Source organism: Saccopteryx leptura, chromosome 9, assembly GCF_036850995.1.
Source record: "Saccopteryx leptura isolate mSacLep1 chromosome 9, mSacLep1_pri_phased_curated, whole genome shotgun sequence".
Classification (NCBI taxonomy): Eukaryota; Metazoa; Chordata; class Mammalia; order Chiroptera; family Emballonuridae; genus Saccopteryx; species Saccopteryx leptura.
This window is the reverse complement of record NC_089511.1, coordinates 50484295-50508405: the sequence shown is the minus strand read 5'-3', so window position 1 is coordinate 50508405 and position 24111 is coordinate 50484295. Positions and strand designations below refer to the sequence as shown.

The window sequence follows — 24111 nt, the reverse complement described above, 5'->3', positions numbered from 1 at the left end:
GGAGGCATCTCTGAAACTACAAAGTAATTGTCCTGAATGACTTGGCTCCCTCATACCAAAACCTTGCTAATGTTTGAAGAGGACACAGCACCTCCCACCTGGAATACATTTTCTTCTCCCCAGAGAAAGAATAATTGGGCTGCTAGGTTTCCAAATGCTGAGGGAGTCCCATATTTAAACTGACCTAATTTGTAGCTTTAAATTGAGACTCAAATGCTCCCAAATAGAAGCTCTACCAGTCTCAATAGAGTTATTCATTAAGATAATAAGAGTATGTTTTCAGAAGTTCCTTGTTAAAATACAAATTAGTTAGGATGCAGAGTGTGAGTGATAGGGGCATTTGGGAACACATTAACTTAAAATCACATAGCAAAATAGCTTGGTAAAGCCTTTGGGAATCGTACCAAGGACAAGCAAAGTTTTGATGGTGGTGAAGTGAAGATGTAGAGAAGAGGTGGCTCAGGAAGCTATGGAGAGGAAGTGTCTTGGGTAGCCAGATGATGGTATAAGGTATTTGAATGATGGGTATTTGTCTGATCTTTGAGAAAAAATTTATTTAACTTATTAAATAAGTTTGATTTATTATCAAACTCATTTCAGTACCACAGTTACCAGATAGTAATTCCTCCATGTCTCTGCCACATTATATAAATTACTTAACACAAGAGCCATGACTTAAATTGGAATCATCCAGGGAATGCCATTGTATGGCTCCTTGGGATATTTAAAATAAGAGGAAAGCCCTATAATGTCTAGAAACTCTTATTTTTATTTACCTTTCAAATAAGTCATAAAGCCAAAATTTTCCCATGATACTAATTTCCATATCTTGAGATTACAAAGGATTTCCTAAAATCCAATGAACTAAAGCTCTTATTCCTAATGTTAGCATGGCAAAGAGAGAGGCAATTATAATGTTAAAGCAGGGGGCTCTGGGTCCACAATGGCTGGTCTAAAATCCTGGCTTCATCACTTACTAGCTGTGTGAGCTTTATCAAATTATTTAACTTCTCTGTGTCTGTTTCCTCTTCTGTAAAATCAAAGTTTTTGGGAAAATCAGATCACAAATTACACATATAGTGTTTACAACAATACCAACTAAGTAAGCATGCATAAACCTTAGCTATTGCAGCTATAATTCTCATTATATTTCTGTGTTAATTATACAATGCTTTACTAGAAGAAAGAGAGATTCTGAGATCTACATGTAGAAAGTATTTTTTTAGTCAGATGGCTTAGAAATTTACTATCTCCACTACTGACTTGTGGTGAAACTTTGGATCAATTTCTCCTTGACTCTATTGCTGTCTGTCCAAGGCAGAGATGTTCTCTATTACAGGCAGGGCCCCCTAATTAAGTTGGTCTAGAATGATTCCAAAGAACGTGGGTAATTTGCAAAGGAAGCTGAATAAACAACAGAACCCTAACACCAGAATGCAAACCTCTCAGGCTCTGTTAGTTTCCTAGTTACAACAAAAGCCCATCAAAGTACTCAAAGATGCAGACTGTTGAAGAGTAGAAAGCATGAACTAATACATCCTGCTCCCAGTCAGTCTCCTGCAAAGGCATGGCAGCAGACCCTTGAAGGGTGTATTATGTGGGGAGGAGCTAAATGGGGCATCAGAACTGCCATGGAATGGGCTGGTGTCAGTGTCTATTTAAAAGGAAGCAAATAGATGAAAGGGTACCAAGAAGATCTCTTGGGATTCTTATGTTAACTTACCCATTAAGAATTGATTTATTGATTCCTTAAGTTCAGCAGTGTCCCTAAAATCAAGAAACCCATGAAGGGTTCTCCAGAGCTGCCATCACAATCCTGGCATAAGTGACCACTCCCTTCTCCAAGACTCTGACTTTGCTAGAAAATCAATATTATTTACAATGCTAAATTAGGACTTCCTGAAGGGCAAGAAAATTATCCTATTTATTTTTCAATTCCAAGATGTAAGTGTTATATATATAACCAATGTGCAATACTGTTTATTAAATAAAAGATCGACCTAATTAGAGAAAGAAGCAAAAGGTAGAAGAAAAGAAAGAAAAATGTTGAGTGCCATGTACCGAACTCTGAGCTGTGTACTCATTCTGTCCTTTTGGGTCACTATAGCAACTCTATGGGATTTATTAGCCCCAATTTCAAAATGAAGAACCTGGGAAATGATTAAATAACTTGACCCAAGTTTTCAAAGTTCCTAGGTGGTAGAACCCCGACATTGGAACCTATGTCAATTTGAATCCATGATTTCATAGTTTTCCTATTATGACACCCTCCCATTTGTGAATCAGTAATGAACAACACAGAGTAAAATATTGTGTATTTTAATATTATTTATGAAACTAGAAAATTAGAACCAAAAAAAAGTCTATAGTAGTCACAGGGGCTATATAAAAGTTTCACTCTGTTCAGTAAATATGTATGGAGTGTCTACTAAGAACAAGGTTCAGTGCTGACAGCTGAAACAAAAAGATGAGTGGATGTTTTCAGAAAGGTTATGGCCCTCCCTTTCCTCATTTTCATTGCTTCAGTCAGTTCAGCCCTTCTTTTTTCCACCTGTCCCTAAACTAGGATTTCTAACTCTAATCTACTCTCAACAAAACTCACAGAGATATCTTTCTAAAGTACACTGGGTCCTGTTAGAATTTTTCTATGCTGATTTCAATGACTTAATAGAAAAACAAGAATATTCAATCACGCCAATACTAATTTAATTCTTGCCTACCTAAGAAGCATTATCTGTTGTCACTCCCACTTCTTCCTGATTCCCCCTCCCAACTTTCATTCAACATTCTAACCACACTCAACTTGTCAACCATTTATGCTAGTTTCACTTTCACCTCTGTCTCCTAGAGTCCCTTTCTCCTCCCTTCTTTTCTTAACTCTAGCCGTCATTCAAAGTGGGCTGAGTAGAGAGAAGGTATACTGAAAATTAATATGGAGTTCAGAGTTGGGTAATTTTGATAGGTGATGAAATGGAAAGTTGACATTAATTGATAGTTATAAAATATGGAGGCACTGAAATTCTCTTATAGAATATATCAAATGGATATTTTTTAAAAAATAACCAGTGTTATATATATGTCATTAGAATTAGAAAAGACTACAGGTTGAATTAAGACAATAATCTATGTATTAAATGATGGTCGCATAGACCATAATTAATGGCAGTGGGAATTCAAAGAAGGGCAAAGTATCAGGACTCAGTGGCTTACTGGAAAAAAAGAGCAAGAATTTAGTAAGAACAGTTTATGCCAATGTATTTAAAATAGCGTAAAATCAGAATGTATATAATCTGATGTTTTTAAAAGAAACATAAGTCGAATATCTAAGTTGCATGCTGTGATTACCATTTTACCAATTTGTAAATCAACTTAGAAATTAAACATATATGCAAAATAAAATTCTCCTCTCATGAGGCTATGCCATTCCAGAATTTCTAAACTCTGTAAATTCTCTTCCTCAGGTATCTTTACAGGCATTGTGGAAATATTTGGGTATCATAACTGAGTGAAGATAACACAACAGCCATCTGTAGCGTGTTCATACAGGCACTAGAACAATGATAACACCAAAACCATTCATGTATCTGCTTTGGCCAAGCTGTCCCAGAAAAACAAAACTAAAAATTTCAATTGACTAATACATATGCATAAATTTTTTTAGTGCTGTCATTGTTCTAGTACCTTTAAAATAATAGTACTATTTACTAGTGTCTCTTTCTATAACACACACACATACATCTATCTACCTATCAAAAAAGATTTATTATAAATAGTTGGTTTATATGATTATAAAGGCTGTGACATACCGAAATCTTCCCTCAGCAAACTGGTGATTCCGGAGATGATGTATAGAGTCTGTCTGAAAGCCAGCCGGCTAGAGACCCAAGAAGAGCCCATATTTTAGTTCAAGTCTGAAGGCCAGAAAAGACATGTCCAATGGCAGATGGAGTACCTTCTTTTTCAACAGTTATGTTCTCTTCAAGTCTTCAATGGATTAGATGAGCCATATGCACATTGGAGAGGGCAATCTGCTTTACTCGGTCTATCGGTTCAAATGTTAATCTCATCCTAAAACACCCGCACAGACACATTCAGAATAATGTTTGACCAAATGTCTGAGCACCCTATGGCCCAGTCAAATTGACACATAAAATTAACCATCACAGTAGAACTCTAAGGAAGTGGAAAGCTCCTTGTGTCATCTAATTGTAAGGCTTTCCATTTCCTCCCCATCACCCACTCCCTCCTCCATCACATGCACATTTTCAATCTGTGACTAAAATTTTCCAAAATGTTTTTTGGATTAAAAAATAATCAGTATTCTTCTCTCAATCTTCAATGTCATCAAAAACAGGTCATTTATAAGACTCTCAGTTCAGAGTTTCTGATATTCTTATCCAAGATGAGAGCAGAGGCTGGAGGACTTGTAAAGGAATGGTGGTGTCAGACTAGTTACAGAAGGCAAGGGGTGCATGGGATGGACTCTCGTGTGATGTGCTGCCAACACTGGGCACCAGGAGTTTACACACACACACACACACACATGTGTATACACACACACACACACACACACACACATTCATGTCCATGCAGCTATGTCTGTGCATTCAAGCATACATATCCATATAACCACACACAACCTAATGGAGCAGGCATGGATTTTCTTTTCAGCCAGGGAGATTGTGGCAAGAAGGATGGAAATGTTAGTTATAAAGTAAATGGGAAACAAGAACAAGGGAACTTAAGAAATAACTGGTGTGTCTAGGAGACATGATGCACTTAAGCATTGAATAACTAACTATACACTTGCATGGAGAGATAATCAGGAAAGTAAAGTTAGGGTCAGATCATGGCAGGCACTGAATGTCAGGCTAAGGGAATTGACCATTTCTTTATAGTTAGTGATGAGGCCAATGAAAGGTTTTGAGCAGGAGAACATTAAAAGGGACATCTTAGGGAGACTGAGCTAGCAGTGGCATGCAAAACAAAGGCAGTGCCCAGAGGGTAGTAAGCAGTGAAGTTTCATTCTACACCTCAGCTGAGCTCAGATTATGTCCAGTAATGGAAGAGAGGGTGGGGGAAAGGGGTAGGATTGTAAGAGAAATGACAAGTTAAGAATATATATGTATAGAAAGCAGGGGAAAAGTCAAGATTCAGACTTCATGGAGAGCCTATATTGTAGTTTGTTTTGGAGAAAAAGGTTGTATAGGACTCAGAAGTAAGGGTCCATAGATTTGCTCAGGCACTTCTCTGTCAACTGGACTCAACTATGTCCTTCCTACATTTGGTCCTCACTCTCTAAAACTCATCCTTATCTTCTATTCTTTATCCTTTCTTTACCTCACTGCTTTTGCTTCCTCTTCAAAACAATACCACAAGTCATAGTTTTATGCATACAGTAATAATATAAAAATCTTATTGGTCAGCCCTCATGCAAACCAAATTGGAAACAAATCATTTCAGCCAGAATCTTGGAAGAATGTGTAACTTTTTTTTTAGTATTTTAAGGTCAGCATTTCTAAATAATAGCAATTAGGAAAACATATTCATCAGAACTGATAAAAATCTAGACAATTATTAAAGAATCTTTTTTATTATTCCCCCCCTTTCTCCTGTAATCTAGTCTCTACCTTTCTTTTATTAGACTTTTCTTCTTTTTATTAAAATTTTTTATGTATCCATTCTCTCCTTTTGGCAGGGAGAATAAATTAAATTATTCTCTATTGTTTCATTTTGTTTGACATTTAACATGCACAGACTGCAGTTTAATTCAGCAATTCTAAACTCGGGTGCACACTGTCACCTGGGAAGGGATAGCATATCATTTCCTGGGCCCCACTCCAGACCAGTTGAATCTGAATCTCTCTAGGAGGGAGCATAATGCCCAAGTACAGGTGATAGTAACGCGAAGCCAGGTAGGGAATCTGTTCTTACTCCATAGCTCCTTAATCTCATATCTGTTGTCAGATAGCTTTGACTAAGACTTAGCGATCTTTTAGTAACAATCTGAACTGTTGTAACAGTGATAAACTATTTTAAGGATAAGGCACTGCTTAGCAAGGTATTGTAAGTCACAGTTAAGGAATTCACTCAAACTGAACATACTAAGCAGATTACAGTGAACTTGTTTCTCAGAACACAATAAAAATAAAGGAAGGAGAGATTTAATGGAGTGAATATCACTTGCTAAAATTTAGGAACGCTTGCAGTTAAATATCAAAGTCCTATTTGATAGAAAAGACATGTATTGGTTAATGCTGCTCTCTCTCTCTCTTTTCTTGTAATTTATCATTTCAAGCTAAATTCCAGAGATTGAAAGTCTTCTTGTTGATATTTAAAGGGCATTTTAAATAAATAAATGGCAAAATGTTTTTTAAGGCAGATAAAACGTATCTCTATAGTATTCACTTAATAAGAATATGCTAAAAAATTTGGAGGTATTTCTCCTAAACCATAAATTCTGCAATTTTAACAGACTTTTAAAATGTTAATAAATTTATTTTTTATTCTGCCTATTTGAAATTATTTTTCTTCAAATAAAACAAAAAGCGATTTCTAGCTGTCAGTATTGTTTTGCTGAAATGATAAACTGTGGGTCAAATGAATAGCTTAACCTTCCCAAGAGTCTGTGAAGTCTCTTTAAATGAGATTATGCATGATTTCTGGTATTGAATTAGTAAAAGAAAAAAAAAAAGAAAAAGAAAAGAAAAAAAAGTTGGAAAAACATGGCTGCTAATCCCCTGCACATTTATACTGCCCTGATTTAATCCAGTGTGTATGTGTCTGTAAGAACATACACAAGGCCATACACAAACACTGCAATAGAATCATTTGTCTATTACACATCTGCTTGCTCTTTTTCTCTGATAAATTCTAAGTCAGTAGCTCTAATAGGATTTTTTTCTCAGCATATTTTTTATTCTCTGTAGTATTTTTACAATGGTGCAACATCCTCAGTATCTTAGGTTTTTGCTGCTTTAAGTTGCTCTATCTAGGACTTGGAGTGACTCCCAAAAGGATAGTATATGGATTTAAACATCCACAAACAGTAATCAAAGTATTAGCTAGCTCTATGCATCTTTGCAAAAATAATTTCTTTAACAGTCTGTCAGCACTTTCTAAAGTACATTGCTTCTCTGCAATAGTTAATATCTTGTCTTAAAAGAACAAGAAGCCTGACCTGTGGTGGCACAGTGTATAAAGCATCAACCTGGAACACTGGGGTCGCCAGTTCGAAACCCTGGGCTTGCCTGGTCAAGGCACATATGGGAGTTGGTGCTTTCTGCTCCTCCCTTCTCTCTCTCTCTCTCTCTCTCTCTCTCTCTCTCTCCTCTCTAAAATGAATAAATAAATAAGTAAATAATTTTTTTAAAAGTACAATATACTGTCAGAATGGAAATAGTAACTTCTTTAGCCAGGAGTGTCACCAGGGGAGCAGGAGAGAGTAAAAAGCACAGAATTAAAGAAAAAGAGAGAGTAATAGAAGGAAAAAGGACTTTTAAAGACATTTGGACATGGTAGCTGGTGGGAGGGAGGTAAAGACTCTGCTCTCAGCACAGCTGTGTTTGATGCCCAGAAGAAGTATTTGTGGTCTTGGTTACCCACCACTGTACTCTTCCTTCAGCTACCTGGTCCAAGCTGAATTGCTCCTCTTTGACTACCTACAACCCAGAAAAGTGAAAGATCAATGGGGAGAAGGAACCAACAGTTTAATTTAAATATAAGAATAGAAACTCACATGAAATCCAAGTCAGATCCTGCCAAGTGATATATCATTTAGTCATCTGTAAAGACACTACACTCTGCCAAGCAGTGATGTTTCAGCACAGCATCACCAGGTACATAACAGAGGCTGGCAATGACCATGTGTCTATTTTGGACCATGTTCAAATGGGGTCAGATCCTAAAGGTGTCCAGCTGAACCATCAGATAGTCCACCCACAGCACCACTCAGAAGAGCAATTACAGTAGTTCACTTTTATTCTAGCAAAGAAGCTAAATTACCAGTGCTAATGACCAAGACTGACTGTCCTTGTAGAAGAGAATGCGAACTCACAGTATCACCCTATCAGTTTCATTATGGTGTCATGAGTTCCTCACAGCAGCACTTGTAAGGGAAGCTGAGTAGATATAATCTCCCTCCTCCTCTTGCCGCCACTTGTCTACATTTTAAGAGGAGGAAACTGAGAAGTCAAATTTAGTAATTAAGAGTACAGACATTGGCCCCAAACTACCGAGATTCAAATTATGTGTCTGTCACTTACTATTTGAATAGTCTTTGGCATATTAACTAACATCTCCAACTTGTTTTATTACCTGTATCACAGAAATAATAGTATCTACCCTACCTTATTTAATTTTAATAAGAGTTAAATGTTTAATGTCTAAATTATATTTAAAGTTCTGAGAACATAGCATATATACTAAGTGTTCAGTAAATGTTAGCTATATTTTATTATTTGAAATCTTTTTGAATTTTGTCAGATAATGGACAAAAATCAAAGTATCTCATTTTTTGTTTTAAGTTGCCTCTTCTTTTTTTTCCTTTTCCAAGTGAGAGGAGGGAAGATAGAGATACAGACTCCTACATGTACCCCGTATCCACCTGGGCAGGTGCTCGGTCTGCTCATCTGCAGCCATGCTTGAAATTGAGCTATTTTAAGCATGAGGCAGAGGCTCCATGGAGCTATCTGCAGTGCCCGGGACCAATGCGCTTGAACCAATTAAGCCATGGCTGTGGGAGAGGAAGAGAGAAAGATTGAGAGAGAGGAGGCGGAAGGAGTGGGATGGAGAAGTAGATGGTTGCTTCTCCTATGTGCCCTGACTGAGAACTGAACCAGAGACATCCGCACGCCAGGCTGATGCTCTACCACTGAGCCAACAAGCCAGGGCCTAATTTGTCTTTTCTGATCACTGAAGATGATGACCATACATATTTAAATGACACATTTACAAGCTTTATTTCTCTTTTCTATGAACTAACTGCTCATATTCTTTGCTCTTTCTGTGCACTGATTTGTGAGTCTCTTTATTATTGATTTTAAAGTACTCTTTGTATATTACAGCTATTAATTATAATTATGTAAATAGAAATCACTTTCTTCTAGTCTGTGGCTTCTTTTTAACTTTATTTTGTCATTACAGGTATTTGTAACTTTTATGTAGTCAGATTTGACTAATCATTTTTTTATTTATGACTCTTGATATGCTTAGTTAGAAAGACCTGTTTCATAAGATTGTAAAAATATTCTCTCATGTTTTCTTCTAGTAGTTAAACAATGTTTTTAAAAGTTATTTCCTTAATTCGCTTGAAATTTTGGTATATATTGTGATATGATATGCCAACATCTTTTCATCAAATTTCCTAAAATATTTCTATAATTTAGAATAGCACCTCTTGGCTAATTCCAGCATAAACAAAAATGTAGGTCTAGACATTTTTTTCTATTCCACTAATCTATTTTTCCATTTGTGAGCCTGTAGTTTTTTTTAATGAAGGAGACAGGCAGACAGACAGACAAACAGGGACAGAAAGACAGAAAGGGAGAGAGATGAGAAGCATTAACTCACAGTTGTAGCACTTGACTTGTTCATTGATTGCTTTCTCATACATGCCTTGACTGGGGGGCTCTAGCTGAGCCAGTGATTCTTTGCTCAAGCCAGCAACTTTGGGTTCAACCCAGCAACCTTTGGGCTCAAGCCAGTATCCAAAAAATTATGTCTATGAGCCCATGCTCAAGCTGGATGAGCCAGCTCTCATGCCCGTGACCTTGAAGTTTCAAATCTGGGTCCTCAGCATCCCAAGTCAATGCTCTATCCACTGCAACATGACTTGGTCAGGCTGTGAGCCCATTTTAATTTTTGATTAGGCTTGTTTCAAATAATTCTATACTTTTAATACATGTGACATTTATTGCACATTTTCCCTCTAAGAATCAACTTTTCAAATTTCAAAATAATTTTATTAGAATTTAAATTGGTATTAATAATTTGGAAAGAACTAATATATTTTTTAATTATTTATTTATTTTTTACAGAGACATAGAGTGAGTCAGAGAGAGGGATAGACAGGGACAGACAGACAGGAATGGAGAGATGAGAAACATCAATCATTAGTTTTTCACTGCGCGTTGCAACACTTGAGTTCATTGATTGCTTTCTCATATGTGCCTTGACCGCGGGCCTTCAGCAGACCGAGTAACCCCTTGTTGGACACAGCGACCTTGGGTTCAAGCTGGTAGGCTTTTTTTGCTCAAACCAGATGAGCCCGCGCTCAAGCTGGCAACCTCAGGGTCTCGAACCTGGGTCCTTTGCATTCCAGTCCGATGCTCTATCCACTGCGCCACCGCCTGGTCAGGCTGGAAAGAACTAATATATTTATGATAAGAAAAATTCCATTTATCCAGACTTTTAGATTATTGAGTAGTATTTTATCATTTTCTTCATACAAATTTTAGTATTTTGCATTCAAGTTATTATTTATGTTTGTGTATATTGTTCAGATTTTCTCAGTACATTTCTGTTATTTCTGTTTAAATAAGGAACATTTATAAGAGTATTTCTGTAGTATTCTTTTATTGATTCTAATGATTTTATATAGTTGATTTACTTGTTCTTACTGAAAATGCAGGATTGCAGTTTTTATCATTAAGCATAATATTGAATTCATATTTCTGACAGATGTTCTTTCTCAATTTAAAAATGTTTTATTTTATTTCTAACTTACTAATATTTGAGTATTTTAAACCAATAGTGGGTGTTGAATTTTATTGTCACTTTTACATTTACTGGGATGGTGATTTGCATTTTCTTCTTTATCTTGCTATTTTGCTATATGCAGGTCATATCTATAGTTATATGTCATTTGGTCAATACTTTTATGTTTGTAATATATTTACCTTTTTTTGCAGACATATAATAAATAAGCCTGTAGATAATTTCATAAGTTTGCCATTTATTCTATGCCTCAAATGGGTTTATATAACAAATAATTATTTGTTTCTTTTTTTTTTTTTTTTTTTTTTTGTATTTTTCTGAAGCTGGAAACCGGGAGGCAGTCAGTCAGATTCCTGCATGCGCCTGACCGGGATCCACCCAGCACGCCCACCAGGGGGCGATGCTCTGCCCATCCGGGCGTTGCTCTGTTGTGACCAAAGCCAGTCTAGCGCCTAAGGCAGAGGCCATAGAGCCATCCCCAGCGCCTGGGCCATCTTTGCTCCAATGGAGCCTTGGCTGCGGGAGGGGAAGAGAGAGACAGAGAGGAAGGAGAGGGGGAGGGGTGGAGAAGCAGATGGACACTTCTCCTGTGTGCCCTGGCCAGGAATCGAACCCAGGACTCCTGCACGCCAGGCCGATGCTCTACCACTGAGCCAACCGGCCAGGGCTAATTATTTGTTTCTTAAATGATTTGTATAATTTGCCTATTAAAGCCAAATGAACCTTATGTATTTGAAAGGAGAACAGTGAATTTTTTAATATAGTTTATTATTCAAATTTTTAACTTACCCTTGAGGTAATTTTGAGGATTCACACCTTTTTAGAAAACTGTCTACTGCATCTATATTTTTAAATTTATTTATAACAACATTCTTTTCTTTAAATGTCTCCCAACCTGTGTTTATATTCATTTTTCTGACATTTTTAAAATACATTTTCTCCTTTATACCTTGTCTAGATTGCCAGTGATGTGCTAAGTTGCCAATCTTTTCAATCAACTCTTGCATCTATTTATTAAGTCTACAGATTTTTCTGTTTTATTAATTTAACCTTTGATTTATTCTAATTTCTTAGCCTATTTTACTATTTTCCTAGCTCTTTTAGTTCAATGGTTAGGTATATTACTTTCAGCATTTTTTCTTATTAGATACAGTTTCCTCATAAAAGAATCTTGGCCACATCTCATCAGTTTTATATGACTTCTTTTCATTGACAATTATTTATTAACATAATTTTAATTATTTTTTAATTATTATAGTAAGAGGTATATATTAGAGAAAGCTGAAAATAGTCAAATAAGGAGGAGTTATAAATATATAAATAATTTGTTAATCCATCACCCAGTTATAACTAGTTAAGCTTTTATACTCAAAGTCTTTATGCATGTAAAATTTAACACAAAAAATTAGACTATACATCATTTTGTAGTCTTCCCCTCTTACCTGATTATATTTTACAAATTAAATCATTATATATTCTACTATAACATCAATTTTATTAGCTGCACTGTACAACTGCTTGTTCAAATATTTCTTCAGCATTGACTACTTATGTTGTATCTACTTTTCATACACTTACACCACTAAGATGCTCTATGAGAGACAAACACTCACAAACTCAATCTTAAGGATTTTTCCAATCAAAATATAAAAACAAACATAAATAACTAGATCAATTATTAAAGCCATATGAAAGCGGTTAAGACAATGCATTCAAAACTACATTTCTCTTCATCTCAGACAATTGCTAGATGTGAGAATAACCATTTAGAGAACCACAGATGGTGGATAATATGAGTCAACCACAGAATAAGAAACAAAAGAGGAATATTTATTAAGCACCTTTGGTATGCCAAGCACTATGTCAGGTGCTCTCAGTTCCAATATCCATTATTTCATTTATGTAATCCTTTGTTTCAAAAAAACACAAAACTTCAAGTTAGGTATTAGGGTTCCTATTCTTTTGTTAGAATAGGAAACAGACCCTCACAAAAATTCAAATCCTGGTGGCAGAACTAAAATTTAAATGCAAGCCTGTCCTTTCCTAAAACTATGGAACATTCAAAATTAAGGTAAATGTATCTACTGTAAACAACTTTTATTTCTTTACTTTGGACCTTAACTCGGCCCAAATTAACCAGGATCATATTAATTCATGAGTCATTACTAATGCTTTAGTAACATAAAAGGGATTCTGGTTAACTTTCTTGTTGATATATATTGCTTTGAAAAAGTAAGATGTCACATACTGGGACTTAGTGTGATGTTTTCATGGCTATGTTTTGGGATTTTATATAAACATATATTTTATTAATTTTGCTATGGTTCATGATGCCTGGCCACATGAAGAGCTATCACATTCATTCACTTACACAATAAGCTTAAGATCAATTGCAAACATTTTTTCAAGGAGAATAATTGAGCTAATTTATATTTTTTCATCAAGTAATGTCAAGTAATATTTACTTAGTACCATTAGGCAAATAACTTTGGATATAGATCCTTCACAAAGAATTTCAATATGATCTGGATTTCCTTTTGTATAAAATTCCCAGAAGATACTAGAAGGGTGAAATTCAAAGTGGATTTATGTATGTTGCATAAGAGTTATGCCCAGCCTACCCCATGCAACGTCAGTGCACAGTAACACACATTGGGAAAGACTGAGTTTGATTTGGAGAGGTCCCAATGGCAGGTGAAATATTGTCAATTTGCAGTGTATACGGGACACATTGCTAGGACAAGCCCTAATGTCTTCCCACTCAATTATAAAAGAACACCTCTCCTTTGCTTATGGAATCAGAATCAGTCTTCCTCCCCGTTCAGTTTTCTTATTTATTCTCTTCAGAGAAAAAATTATCAAATTAAATAAGTAAGATAGAAACTATAATATTAACAAAATGATTTCCTTTCCTAACTCTAAATTTTCTAGTGCAGTACCTGGTATGTGGTGGATATTAAATATTTGTTGAGGTTTTGGTTAAAGTTGAGGAGAGTTACTTCATTTGATTTTTAAGAACAGATACATCTACTTTTAATTCTCTGTCTTCATCTTTCAGCTTCTCAAACACGACAACCATTTCTGCTTTGGCTTTTTAAACCTATTCTTTCTTCACTCTTTAAGTGTATTTTTGCAGTATGTACTTCTCTTACCTTTGGCCCATGACTTGCCGAATTTACTATGTTGAGAGATTTAAAAAACAGACAAACAAAGAAAAAACTTGTTTTTTTTACTTTTCCTGTCTCCCTGGTTGTAAACATTGGTTCCACTAGGTTTTTATGCCAGCATCACCATAACTTTGGGCAAATCTAAATAACAAATATCACTTTAAATCCTCTTCCATGTTCATTGCACAATTTGGTTCTCTATGTGGAACCAATCTTTATGAACAAAATAAATGTTTTCTTCCTTAGCCATTAGGGTTATAATTAAAGAGCAGCATATAGTAGCCTCTTGACAGGTCTAGATTTACAAAGGTCAGATTTTAAAAGCCTCCCACCTGCTTCTGTATTCCAGCTTCCTTCTTATCTCTGTTTCCCTGACACCTTTTTTGAGCCAGAACCCACTGGTACCTGAGGGCTTCAGGGCCAAAGGTCATGAACAGCAGCTCTGACCTTGCCCAACAGTGAACTCTGGAAATTTCTATTGAGTATCTATTGAGTAATCTCAGCCAAGTGATGAGGTGAGGTCTTCATTCCATTCCACTTGTTACTTCAGGAAGGCAGAAATCACGAACACCCAATAACATCTAGGTCTTTCATTTTCTTGACCAAATAGGCACTAAAGTTGCAACTATAAAACCAGAAAGACATTAAGGAAAAGAGAAGTAAATGTAAATGTCGACTCTATTTTTCAATCTCCTTGTATTCTAAAGATTTTACTCTGCTGTCTCTCACAAATGTGAGAATGTATTCATAATGCAGAGAGACAACTCAAGTCACTTTCTCACATGAAGCAAGTTAAATCCAGGATAGAACTTTCACAAAGTGACATAAACAAAAAGAATACTAAGCATCAGGAGATTGAATGAAGATTTATTTTACTTTAATTTCTAAAATGCTGATCCAAACTCTTCTATTTCTTCTGCAATGATTTATTGAGCACTTAACATATGTCAGACTAAGCCTTTTGGGCAAACAAAGATCAGTACAGTAAGACCTCATTTAACATCATGGATAGATTCCTGGAAACTGTGACTTCATGCAAAATGACTTATAATGGAATCAAATTTACCACAGGCTACTAGACATAAGCAAGAGTTAAGTTTTTACAGCATATTTCTGGTCACAAAGACATCACCAAACTTCTAAATAAAGACCTAAACTCTTCTAATAGTAAACACGGAAATAAATGTAAGTTACATAATCACTTAAGAACGGTGAATGAAACGTTAGCCCACTATTTTAGTTCAGGGCCACAGGGTCCAGAATCCATCCAGCAATGTAGGATGCCTTCCATCACAGAACCACTCATACACACCACACTCACTCAGGTTGGGACAATGTAGACACACTGATTCACCTCACAAGTACAGGTTTAGGATGTTGGAGGAAATCAGAGTACCCACATAGAACTCACACGTCTGAGGGAGAACATGCAAACTCCATACAGACAGTGGCTCTGGCTAGGAATCAATGTTTTTTCCTCATCAACATCATAACCAAACAACATTGAAAGAAATGATGTTGTTTGAAGACCTGCTGTACAACATAGTAAAGCTCATGGTTTAGTAAGAAAAGACAGCCAAGTAAACAAAAATAATTCCAGTACTGTGTGCAACAATACAGGGGTGTGCAGGTTTTCTTGAGAGCTTTGAGGAGCTGATACTTATTTTTCCCATGGAGGGTATTAAAGGAAATATCACAGAGCAGACACATTTCAATCAAGTCTAGAAGAATCAATAGGGCCAATATGGTGAAGGAGGAATATGTGAGAAGGGAAGAGGTCATTCCAAGTAGAGAGCCCTAAAATATCAGAAAACATGATAATTCCCAGGGATGTGAATGACATGGAAGGGAATTCTAGAATCTAGTCCTAAAAAAAACAATGTATCATGCTAAAGACTTGAGACTTGATCCTCCTATAAGTGCTTTTGTAATTCTACATCTTGGAATTAGAAATGAATGAGAATAATAACTAAAATAATATAATAACCAATACTTATTGGGCAGTTATTAAACACCAGAAACCACTTTAAGCATTTTAAGTGTATTCACATTTAATCCTCAAAACAGCCTTATGAAATAGACACTATTATCATCTTAATGTTATATGTAAGGAAACTGAGGCTCAGAATTTTCCCTGGGATAGAAACAAAGGAAGAAAAGAGGGGAACATTTTTAAATAGCAACCTTGGTGGTGAGTATACAGTTCAACAGAGTATTCCTTTGCTAAGAAAAAAACAAAAACCACTGTCTTAGAAGATGGAGAGACATTGATTGTTGAGTAATGAAAATTAGCAGAGCTAGAGAAAACCCCTGGTTTTCATACCATTAGCCTTGCCTTCATCTCAATTTCAAAATGAATATAAGGCAGAAAGAGGGAAGAAAATTGTACAAGGAGGTGCTGTCATCTCCAGCAGGCCCTTTCTGGAATCACTTCTACTATTCCTCCACTCTGCTTTTCTCCTCCAACATGAGTTTTAGCAGGAATAGTAGTAAGTCACATTGACATGCTTGCTGTATGATAGACCAAACTAAACCCTTCATGGGTATTTTCTCATTTAATCTTTACATTGTTCACAGCCTGTTTGTTATCCCAGTTCACAAATGAGGAAACTGATGCTTGGGTGAGGGTGGTATCATGAGTCTTTCCTGTAATATTACTGCCTGTAATATTACAAAGGATATATATATATATATATATATATATATATATATATATATATATATATATATATATATATAAAATAACAATGACCCTGACAGAAATGTCATTATTTTCTCAGCTAAGGATACTTAGACACCAAGAGGTAAAGGAACTTTTCCAGAATGCACAGGAAGAGTCAGAATAAGAGTTTGCACCCAGAATGTACATCTCTGGAATCTGTGTTCTCCCATCAGGCATCCTCTTACATGACTTGGCAGAATTAGCCCACCTGATCATTCAACTGTTCTCAAAATCCTTTCTTCATTTAGCTTCCAATCCACCTACTCACCTGGTTCTTGTCCTACCTTTCTGTCTGTCCTATCCCATTTTCCTTTGCTAGTACCTTCTTGTCTCTCTGACTTCCAAAAGCTGAAGTGCCCCAGAGACCAGTTCTTGGACCTCCTTTCTACACTCAATCCCTAGATGATCTCATCTGACTTTGCAGCTTAAACAGCTCTATGTAAATGGCTTACAATCAATATGTCCTGTCTGGAAGTCTCCCGTAAAATTCAGACCCATTTATCTTACTGTCCATTCAACCTCTCTACTAATGGTTACCTAATGGCATCTCAAAATTAACATGCCTGCAGCTGAGATCCTGCTTTTCTTCCACAAACTTGCTACTTTTTAACTCAGTTAATGGCAATACTATTTGTCCAGTTGCCCAAGCCAAAAAAAAGCTGGATGTCATTCATGACTCCTCATTTTTTCTCTCACAACACATTCAATTCCTCTGTAAAATATATTCAAGGATTGACCAGTTTCCATCACCCCCTACTATCACCATTCTAGTCCAAGCCACTATTACCAGTTGCCTAGATGTTGCAATGGTTTATATTTTATTTTTTTTATTTTTTTAAGATTTTATTTTTATTTATTCATTATAGAGAGGGCAGAGAGAGAGAGAGAGAAGGGGGAAGGAGCAGAAAGCATCAACTCCCATATGTGCCTTGACCAGGCAAGCCCAGGGTTTTGAACCGGCAACCTCAGCATTTCCAGGTTGACACTTTATCCACTGCGCCACCACAGGTCAGGCTGCAAAGTTTTTAACTGGTCTCTCTGCTTCTCCCCTTGACTCTTTGGTCAACTTAAGTGAAGAGTGAGGCACCCCCTTGAATCAAAACTTAAGAAACATCAAAACTCAGTAATCAAGACAAATGAGATTTTAATGTAATATTTTTTAAATCCATGATTTAAATTAGCAAAATGTTAAATAAAAACAAGACCAGACCCTGTTTGCGTTACTCACCTTCTTTTCCTCACATTAGTCCCATTCCCATTCAATTCTCTTTAATGTGTTCTCAACAGTTACAGTGGTTCTGTTCAAACTTAAGTAAAATCTTGTTGAACCTTTGGCCTCAATCTCAGGGGAAAAGCCAAAGCCCTTACCATGAACTACAAGATCCCACATGACCTGATCTACCATTATTTCCCTAACCGCAACTCCTACTTCTCTCCTGATTCATTTCGCTTCATCCTCTCCACGTGGGTTTCCTCACCATTCCTTCAACAAGCTCCACTGCAGGGCCCCGACACTTGGCAGGCCCCCTGCCTGGAAGGCTCTTTCCCAAAGACATCCCTCACGTCACCCATGTCTCTTCCTAAACCCACTCTATCTGACCACACTCTAAAATTTCATCACCCCGCATACTTCATAATCCACTTCACATTCCTCTTACATTTATTTTTCCTACCTAGAAATGATCATAAATGCACAGTATATATTACTAATTTATTTTGTTTATTGTCTTTGCCACTATATAACTGCATAAAATATCATAAAACTGAGATTTTGGGAAGAGAGGGGTTTCTTTTGTTTTGTTATATCCCTGTGTCTAAAATAATCCTTGGATGATAGTAGTGCTCAGTAAATAATTTTTGAATGAATAGTGGTAAATACTCGTGAGTACCTTTCTTTAGCTCCAATGGTCTTAATGCCTGCTATTTATAGATTTTGAATTCTATTGCCTCAATAAATTACATCAAGAACTAGTCTCTCAAAATGCAGTTGCCTAAGAGCTGAAGGATTCACAAGGTGTTAAATTAGATAACATATTGCAAAACCTTTATTTCAAATTGAGAAATTTTTGAAACAAAAGTTTGACTTCCTTAAAAAATATATTTATCTGGGATTCAAGTTCATGCCTTTGTTTAGGTCAACATTGGGAGAGCAAAATTGGTTTTGAGGAATGACCATTGAAGATAAAGTTTCTCTTATGGCAAATTCTGAATTTTTATTTCCATGTTTTGATTTCCAATGACCTAATGTTATATTAAGATGATATACATATTTTCTTAATAATTTCAGAGTGAATCTATATGTAATCTATATGTGATCAGAAGATCTTTCTCATATAACATATTTTTTATCCCTTTTACTAATTATCAACCGAAACTAAAGATAGGTTTTGTAAATAAAACTTGTTTCACCGTGAACTGTTATCTTGTGATGAAAAAGATGAAGTTCAGCAAAGAACAAATCTTCAACTTGGCCAAAAAACAACAAACTTTGCCTGAAAATATCTCTGTAAGATACTCATGACTGACCTTATCAGACTCCCAGTCCACTGTGGCCTCCCTGTTCTTACAGGTTAAATTCAGCACTGTGGGACAGTTGAGAGTGTGCTGATGAAGACAATTTTAGTAGCTAGCATTAAGGAACGGAGCAAGAATTTGATTTTTGTCTAAAAGGCTAATTTTCTTTGTAAATCCTCAAAACGCTTTTTGTAATTTTATGCTTTTAAGAAAAGTTAGATTTTTTGTAGAGATTTCTTTGACTGCATTCACCAGCAAGCTAGGATTACAAAGTTAAAATAGGTCTTCTTATCCCCTACCTTGTAGTGTTCAGATAAAGAGCATTTACACTATAAATGTGTCAGTAAAGCCCATGTCCCAGCCTAGTTGCTATACATATATTAAATCGCCACTATTATAAAGATACTTTCTAATTTGTCTTAGCCAAAATACAAACTTTGGGGGTTTTTTTCTTTTTAAATTACTGCCTTTAGCAAAATACAGACACAGAAACCGGTATGTTAACTAACTGGGTAAGCCCGCTGCCCATAAAACACAATACCCGAAAGCTGGACAGGGGATGGAGCTGACATACAGACAGCACTAGCTAAATACACTTAGAGATCATGAGTAAAAACCAAATGAACCAATGGGTCAGAGGCAAGCAAGAATTATAAGCAAGGTCAAAGCCAAGAATGGCCACACTTATATATGAAAAGCATAAAACTGTTCTGTCCCTGTAACATCTAATCTAATGGGTATTATCTCTCTGGAATCTCATTATTTCTTTTTTTTTGCTTTTTAAATGATATTGAAAATATTACTTTTCAAAAATTTATATTGAAAAATTAAAAAATGATGCTTGTATATTAGTTTGGAGACTTATCCTATTATTTTACTAATACTTTGAAGCTGCATTTTACTGAAAAAATCAACTCAACTTCTTTTCTCTTTTTTTTCTTTTTTTGTCACCCAGATTTTGGCCCCATTTCCTAAGTTATTAATGGTTCTTTTATTCTGAATCTTTAAATGACAACCAAAATCAATACAGAAAATTTCAGTACCCAGAACAGAAACATTTTTAAAGGCCCTATCATCAACTACAGTAGATTCTCATTTGATTCAAACCATCATAAAGTACATTTCTTCTTCTCAGTTGGCAGAGCACATTAAGCAGAGTGAAAACCCAGCACAGAAACTTCACTGAGCCATTCACACCCTAACCCAGCAGGTATGCTCCTAATATATACATGGGACTTCAGAGCCTCACAACACAATAGCCTGAAGCCCTCAGCATGGCCATTATATTTGCCCTGGGAACCTGTGAATTGGAACCACCTCACATTTGAAACAGGGTTCAAATAATGTACCTAAATAGAAAGCATAGACAATAAAATACTGAAGTTTCATATTTGTATCTATATACATAAACATGAACATATGTAAACTTTGGTTATTTCTTAAATTTTTACAAAGGGCTTTATGTTCTCTACTGAGGGGTCTGGGTGGTATATGATCCAGATGTTAGCAGGCCCTTTCAGTACCATTCTAAAGCATCCACTCTTCTTGTTTTGTTAAAACCCAGATGAGATCTCTATTCCATAAAGTAGTTTGTATGGTGAATTCTGTATATCTGCCATCAGCACTCTCTGTTCTAGAAATATATCTTTGCAGAATATGTAGATAAATGTCTTAGCACATAGAATAGATAAATGAAGTTAAAACTTTCAGAATTTTGATCCTTATACTAGTTGATTGAGCCAGTAACAGTCCCCTCTTCCCACATCTGCATGGTCTTTTATTTATTTTTTTAAGATTTTATTTATTGATTTTAGATAGAGGAGATGGCAGGGTGTGAGGAGCAGGAAGCATCAACTCATAGTAGTTGCTTCTCATATGTACCTTGACCTGGCAAGCAAAACCAGGGGTTTTGAACCAGCAACCTCAGCATTCTAGGTCTAAGCTTTATCCACTGCGCCACCACAGGTCAGGCTGCATAGTCTTTTAATTGACAAGAGTTCATTTGTGTTTGAGCAGTTGGTGACCTTATGAGGTCACTGGAGTAAGAATTACTGATCTGCATTCTAATTGGAGAAGGGGCATTACTCACTTTTGACTTCTAAATCTCAAGTGAAATTGATGGTTTTTAAGAAGTTTTCCTTAATGAAGATATTTAACTGGCCTTATTTGTGTGTGGCTGTTAGTTGCTCTAACCTTGATAATTCATTTGCAAAGAATGTTTCCTTAAAATGTCCTTCATGAAAAGGACAAATTTGGACTTGGCAACAGCAATTTACTTAATTTATCTTAAATTTGGTTTCAGTGAGCAACCCTAATTAACCTGATTTTTTGCTGATAATCACTCTCAATGGAATCAAATCACAAATCCGGGGATGGATTGAGCGGAAGCCAGAAGGAAGCAGCCCTGCGCGCACTGGTCCAGCGCACTGGATATAGCTTGGTCCAGGTAGGAACTTCTTATGACGTCTGCTGAGACCCACAGAGCTCAGTTCGAGACACTGAATTCACAGTGGGAATATTAGTGGTGTTAAGATGCAAAATGGGAATAATCAGTCACATTACTCTTCAGATGGATGTTCCTTTCCTGTGGGGGAAGTTGCATCATTTCAGTTTTGTAGGTGACCCTGCAGGTGAAGTTCTTTGTACTCCGGGTATCAACTCAACCTTAACTTATCATTTGATAGCAGAATCAGTGTCCACAGTCATAGAGACTATCAGTTTTTTGTTTTGTTTTGTTTTTTTACAGAGACAGAGAGTCAGAGAGAGCGATAGACAGGGACAAACAGACAGGAATGGAGAGATGAGAATCATCAATCATTAGTTTTTCGTTGTGCGTTGCAACACCTTAGTTGTTCATTGATTGCTTTCTCATATGTGCCTTGATCACAGGCCTTCAGCAGACCGAGTAACCCCTTGCTGGAGCCATCGACCTTGGGCTCAAGCCGGTGAGCTTTTGCTCAAACCAGATGAGCCCATGCTCAAGCTGGCGACCTCAGGGTCTTGAACCTGGGTCTTCCGCATCCCAGTCCGTCACTCTATCCACTGCGCCACTACCTGGTCAGGGGAGACTATCAGTTTTTAAAGGCAATATTAGTATATGAAAATGCAGCTGGCATTCGCCACCCAAAGCTGTCAGTGAAGTGGAAGCAAGCCAGTGTTTCAAGAATCATCAGAAGACAAGCCATGCAGGCACAAGCTTAGTTTCCAGAGAGATCACTGCAGATGTAGAAGGACTTCTAAATGTGGTATCCAAGGACTGACCATTTGGTCAGCCTAGCTTCCAGTTATGTCCCATAACATCTCCTTAACAGTTTAGGATAATATGATCATTTTACTCCATGTTCATCATTTTTCAAATAATATCTTAAATGGACTATTCATAGATATTGGTTATTAGGCATTACCTGTATATTATTAGCTTTATTATACCCTCCTTAGGGAGCTTTTGATATATTAAAAAGCAAAGCAGTATTAGACACATAAATTATCTTATCTGAAGTAATAATGTTACTTTTTCTATCAGTAAGATACAGTATTGTAATTCTCAGTGATTCGATTGTCCTTTACACACATAATTTTCCAACTTAACCAAACCTGTGTTGTTATGAATACTAATGTCATATGTGTATAACAATAAAATAGGCAACAGTCCCTTTATAATATGGTCTTTTGTCAGATTGTTGCAAAATGTACTAAAGTTAGTTTTCAACTAATCTCATACATCAATGCATGCTTAGTTAGAGATAATATAATGCTCAAAATTGTTTCTAATTCTTCATCCTGGGGAGGAATGTTTAGTTAGGCTTTTTTAAGATTTAAGAAAGTATTATTTCATGGTAGACTTTTCCAAGTTTCATTTAAGTCAAGCGCAAGGGAGATACTAATGTATTACTAGTTTTTAATGCTTAATAAAAATCAAATTTTCCAGATGTTTTATCTCCAGATTTACTGTACTTCAAAATTAACGATTGTCTGAAAAAATTTTGTGCAGATTTCTATCACATAAAATGGTATTTTATAATCCATAGAGAAAATTCTATAGAGTTTATAGTCTACAAAACAAATATACTCAGAATAATTTTTTTTACATCTGAACAGGTACAGTTGAATAGTGGATATTTTTTTATTTTATAACCAACACTTTCATAAATGTTATAAAACTGAACATTTTTTTAAATCAGTATTTTTTAAAAAATTCTCTGTATCTAAAACACTCATTTAAAGACAATGGTAATGGAAAGCACTTAAACCTTTCTGAAAAGCAATTTGTTGATATTTATGTTATGAGTGGTCCCCTTCTCTAAACAAATCTCTAATGATCCAAAAATAATGACAAAAATATATATAAACCTGTCTAGTCTGGCATTATATATAATAGATCAATACATCAAACCTAAATGTATAAAAAGAAGGAAATTATTAAATAAAGTATGAATATATGATCAGTACATTCAACAAGCAAAATTTTATGAGAACTGATCCTAAGACAATATAAATTATCTATTTAATTTTAGTCTGGCCTCTGGTTCTTCCTTTTCCCCAAGATAAAACTCAGGGCATATCTCATGCCTTTTCTGCTAACTTTCAGATAATAAAAGAATCTTCACTAAATAATTAGGTCTAGTTCAGTGTAATAAAAACAACTTCATTCAAAGCAATAGCTGTTTCCCTTTCCCAACTACATAAAGGTGGAATGTGATTTCTGTGTTCCTTCTATATGCTTTCAGGAGCATAGTTTTCTAATGCCACTTTGCTAATTATAATTCCTGGCTCGAAGTTGAAGCAGAAGAGAGGGATAAAAGGAAGGGGAAAGGGACAGGAAAGTTCTTACTTGACTGATACTGGCATTAGGCTTTCTGGGCTTAACAGGTATGTAAGGCTTATGGCAGGGCTCCCCAAACTACGGCCCGCGGGCCGCATGCGGCCCCCTGAGGCCATTTATCCGGCCCCCGCCGCACTTCCAGAAGGGGCGCCTCTTTCCTTGGTGGTCAG

General features: G+C 36.0%; 1 protein-coding gene across 3 annotated transcripts in view; it reads left to right on the top strand.

Moving 5' to 3' along the window:
• A1CF (APOBEC1 complementation factor) overlaps nucleotides 1–24111 on the top strand; it is a 106291-nt gene that overhangs the window by 5895 nt on the left and 76285 nt on the right. For all 3 annotated transcript variants that reach the window (XM_066349801.1, XM_066349800.1, XM_066349802.1), the window contains exon 2: nucleotides 21422–21565. In XM_066349801.1, the coding sequence (XP_066205898.1) occupies nucleotides 21467–21565 (99 nt within the window). In that variant the 5' untranslated portion in view covers nucleotides 21422–21466. The remainder of the gene's footprint in view (nucleotides 1–21421; nucleotides 21566–24111) is intronic.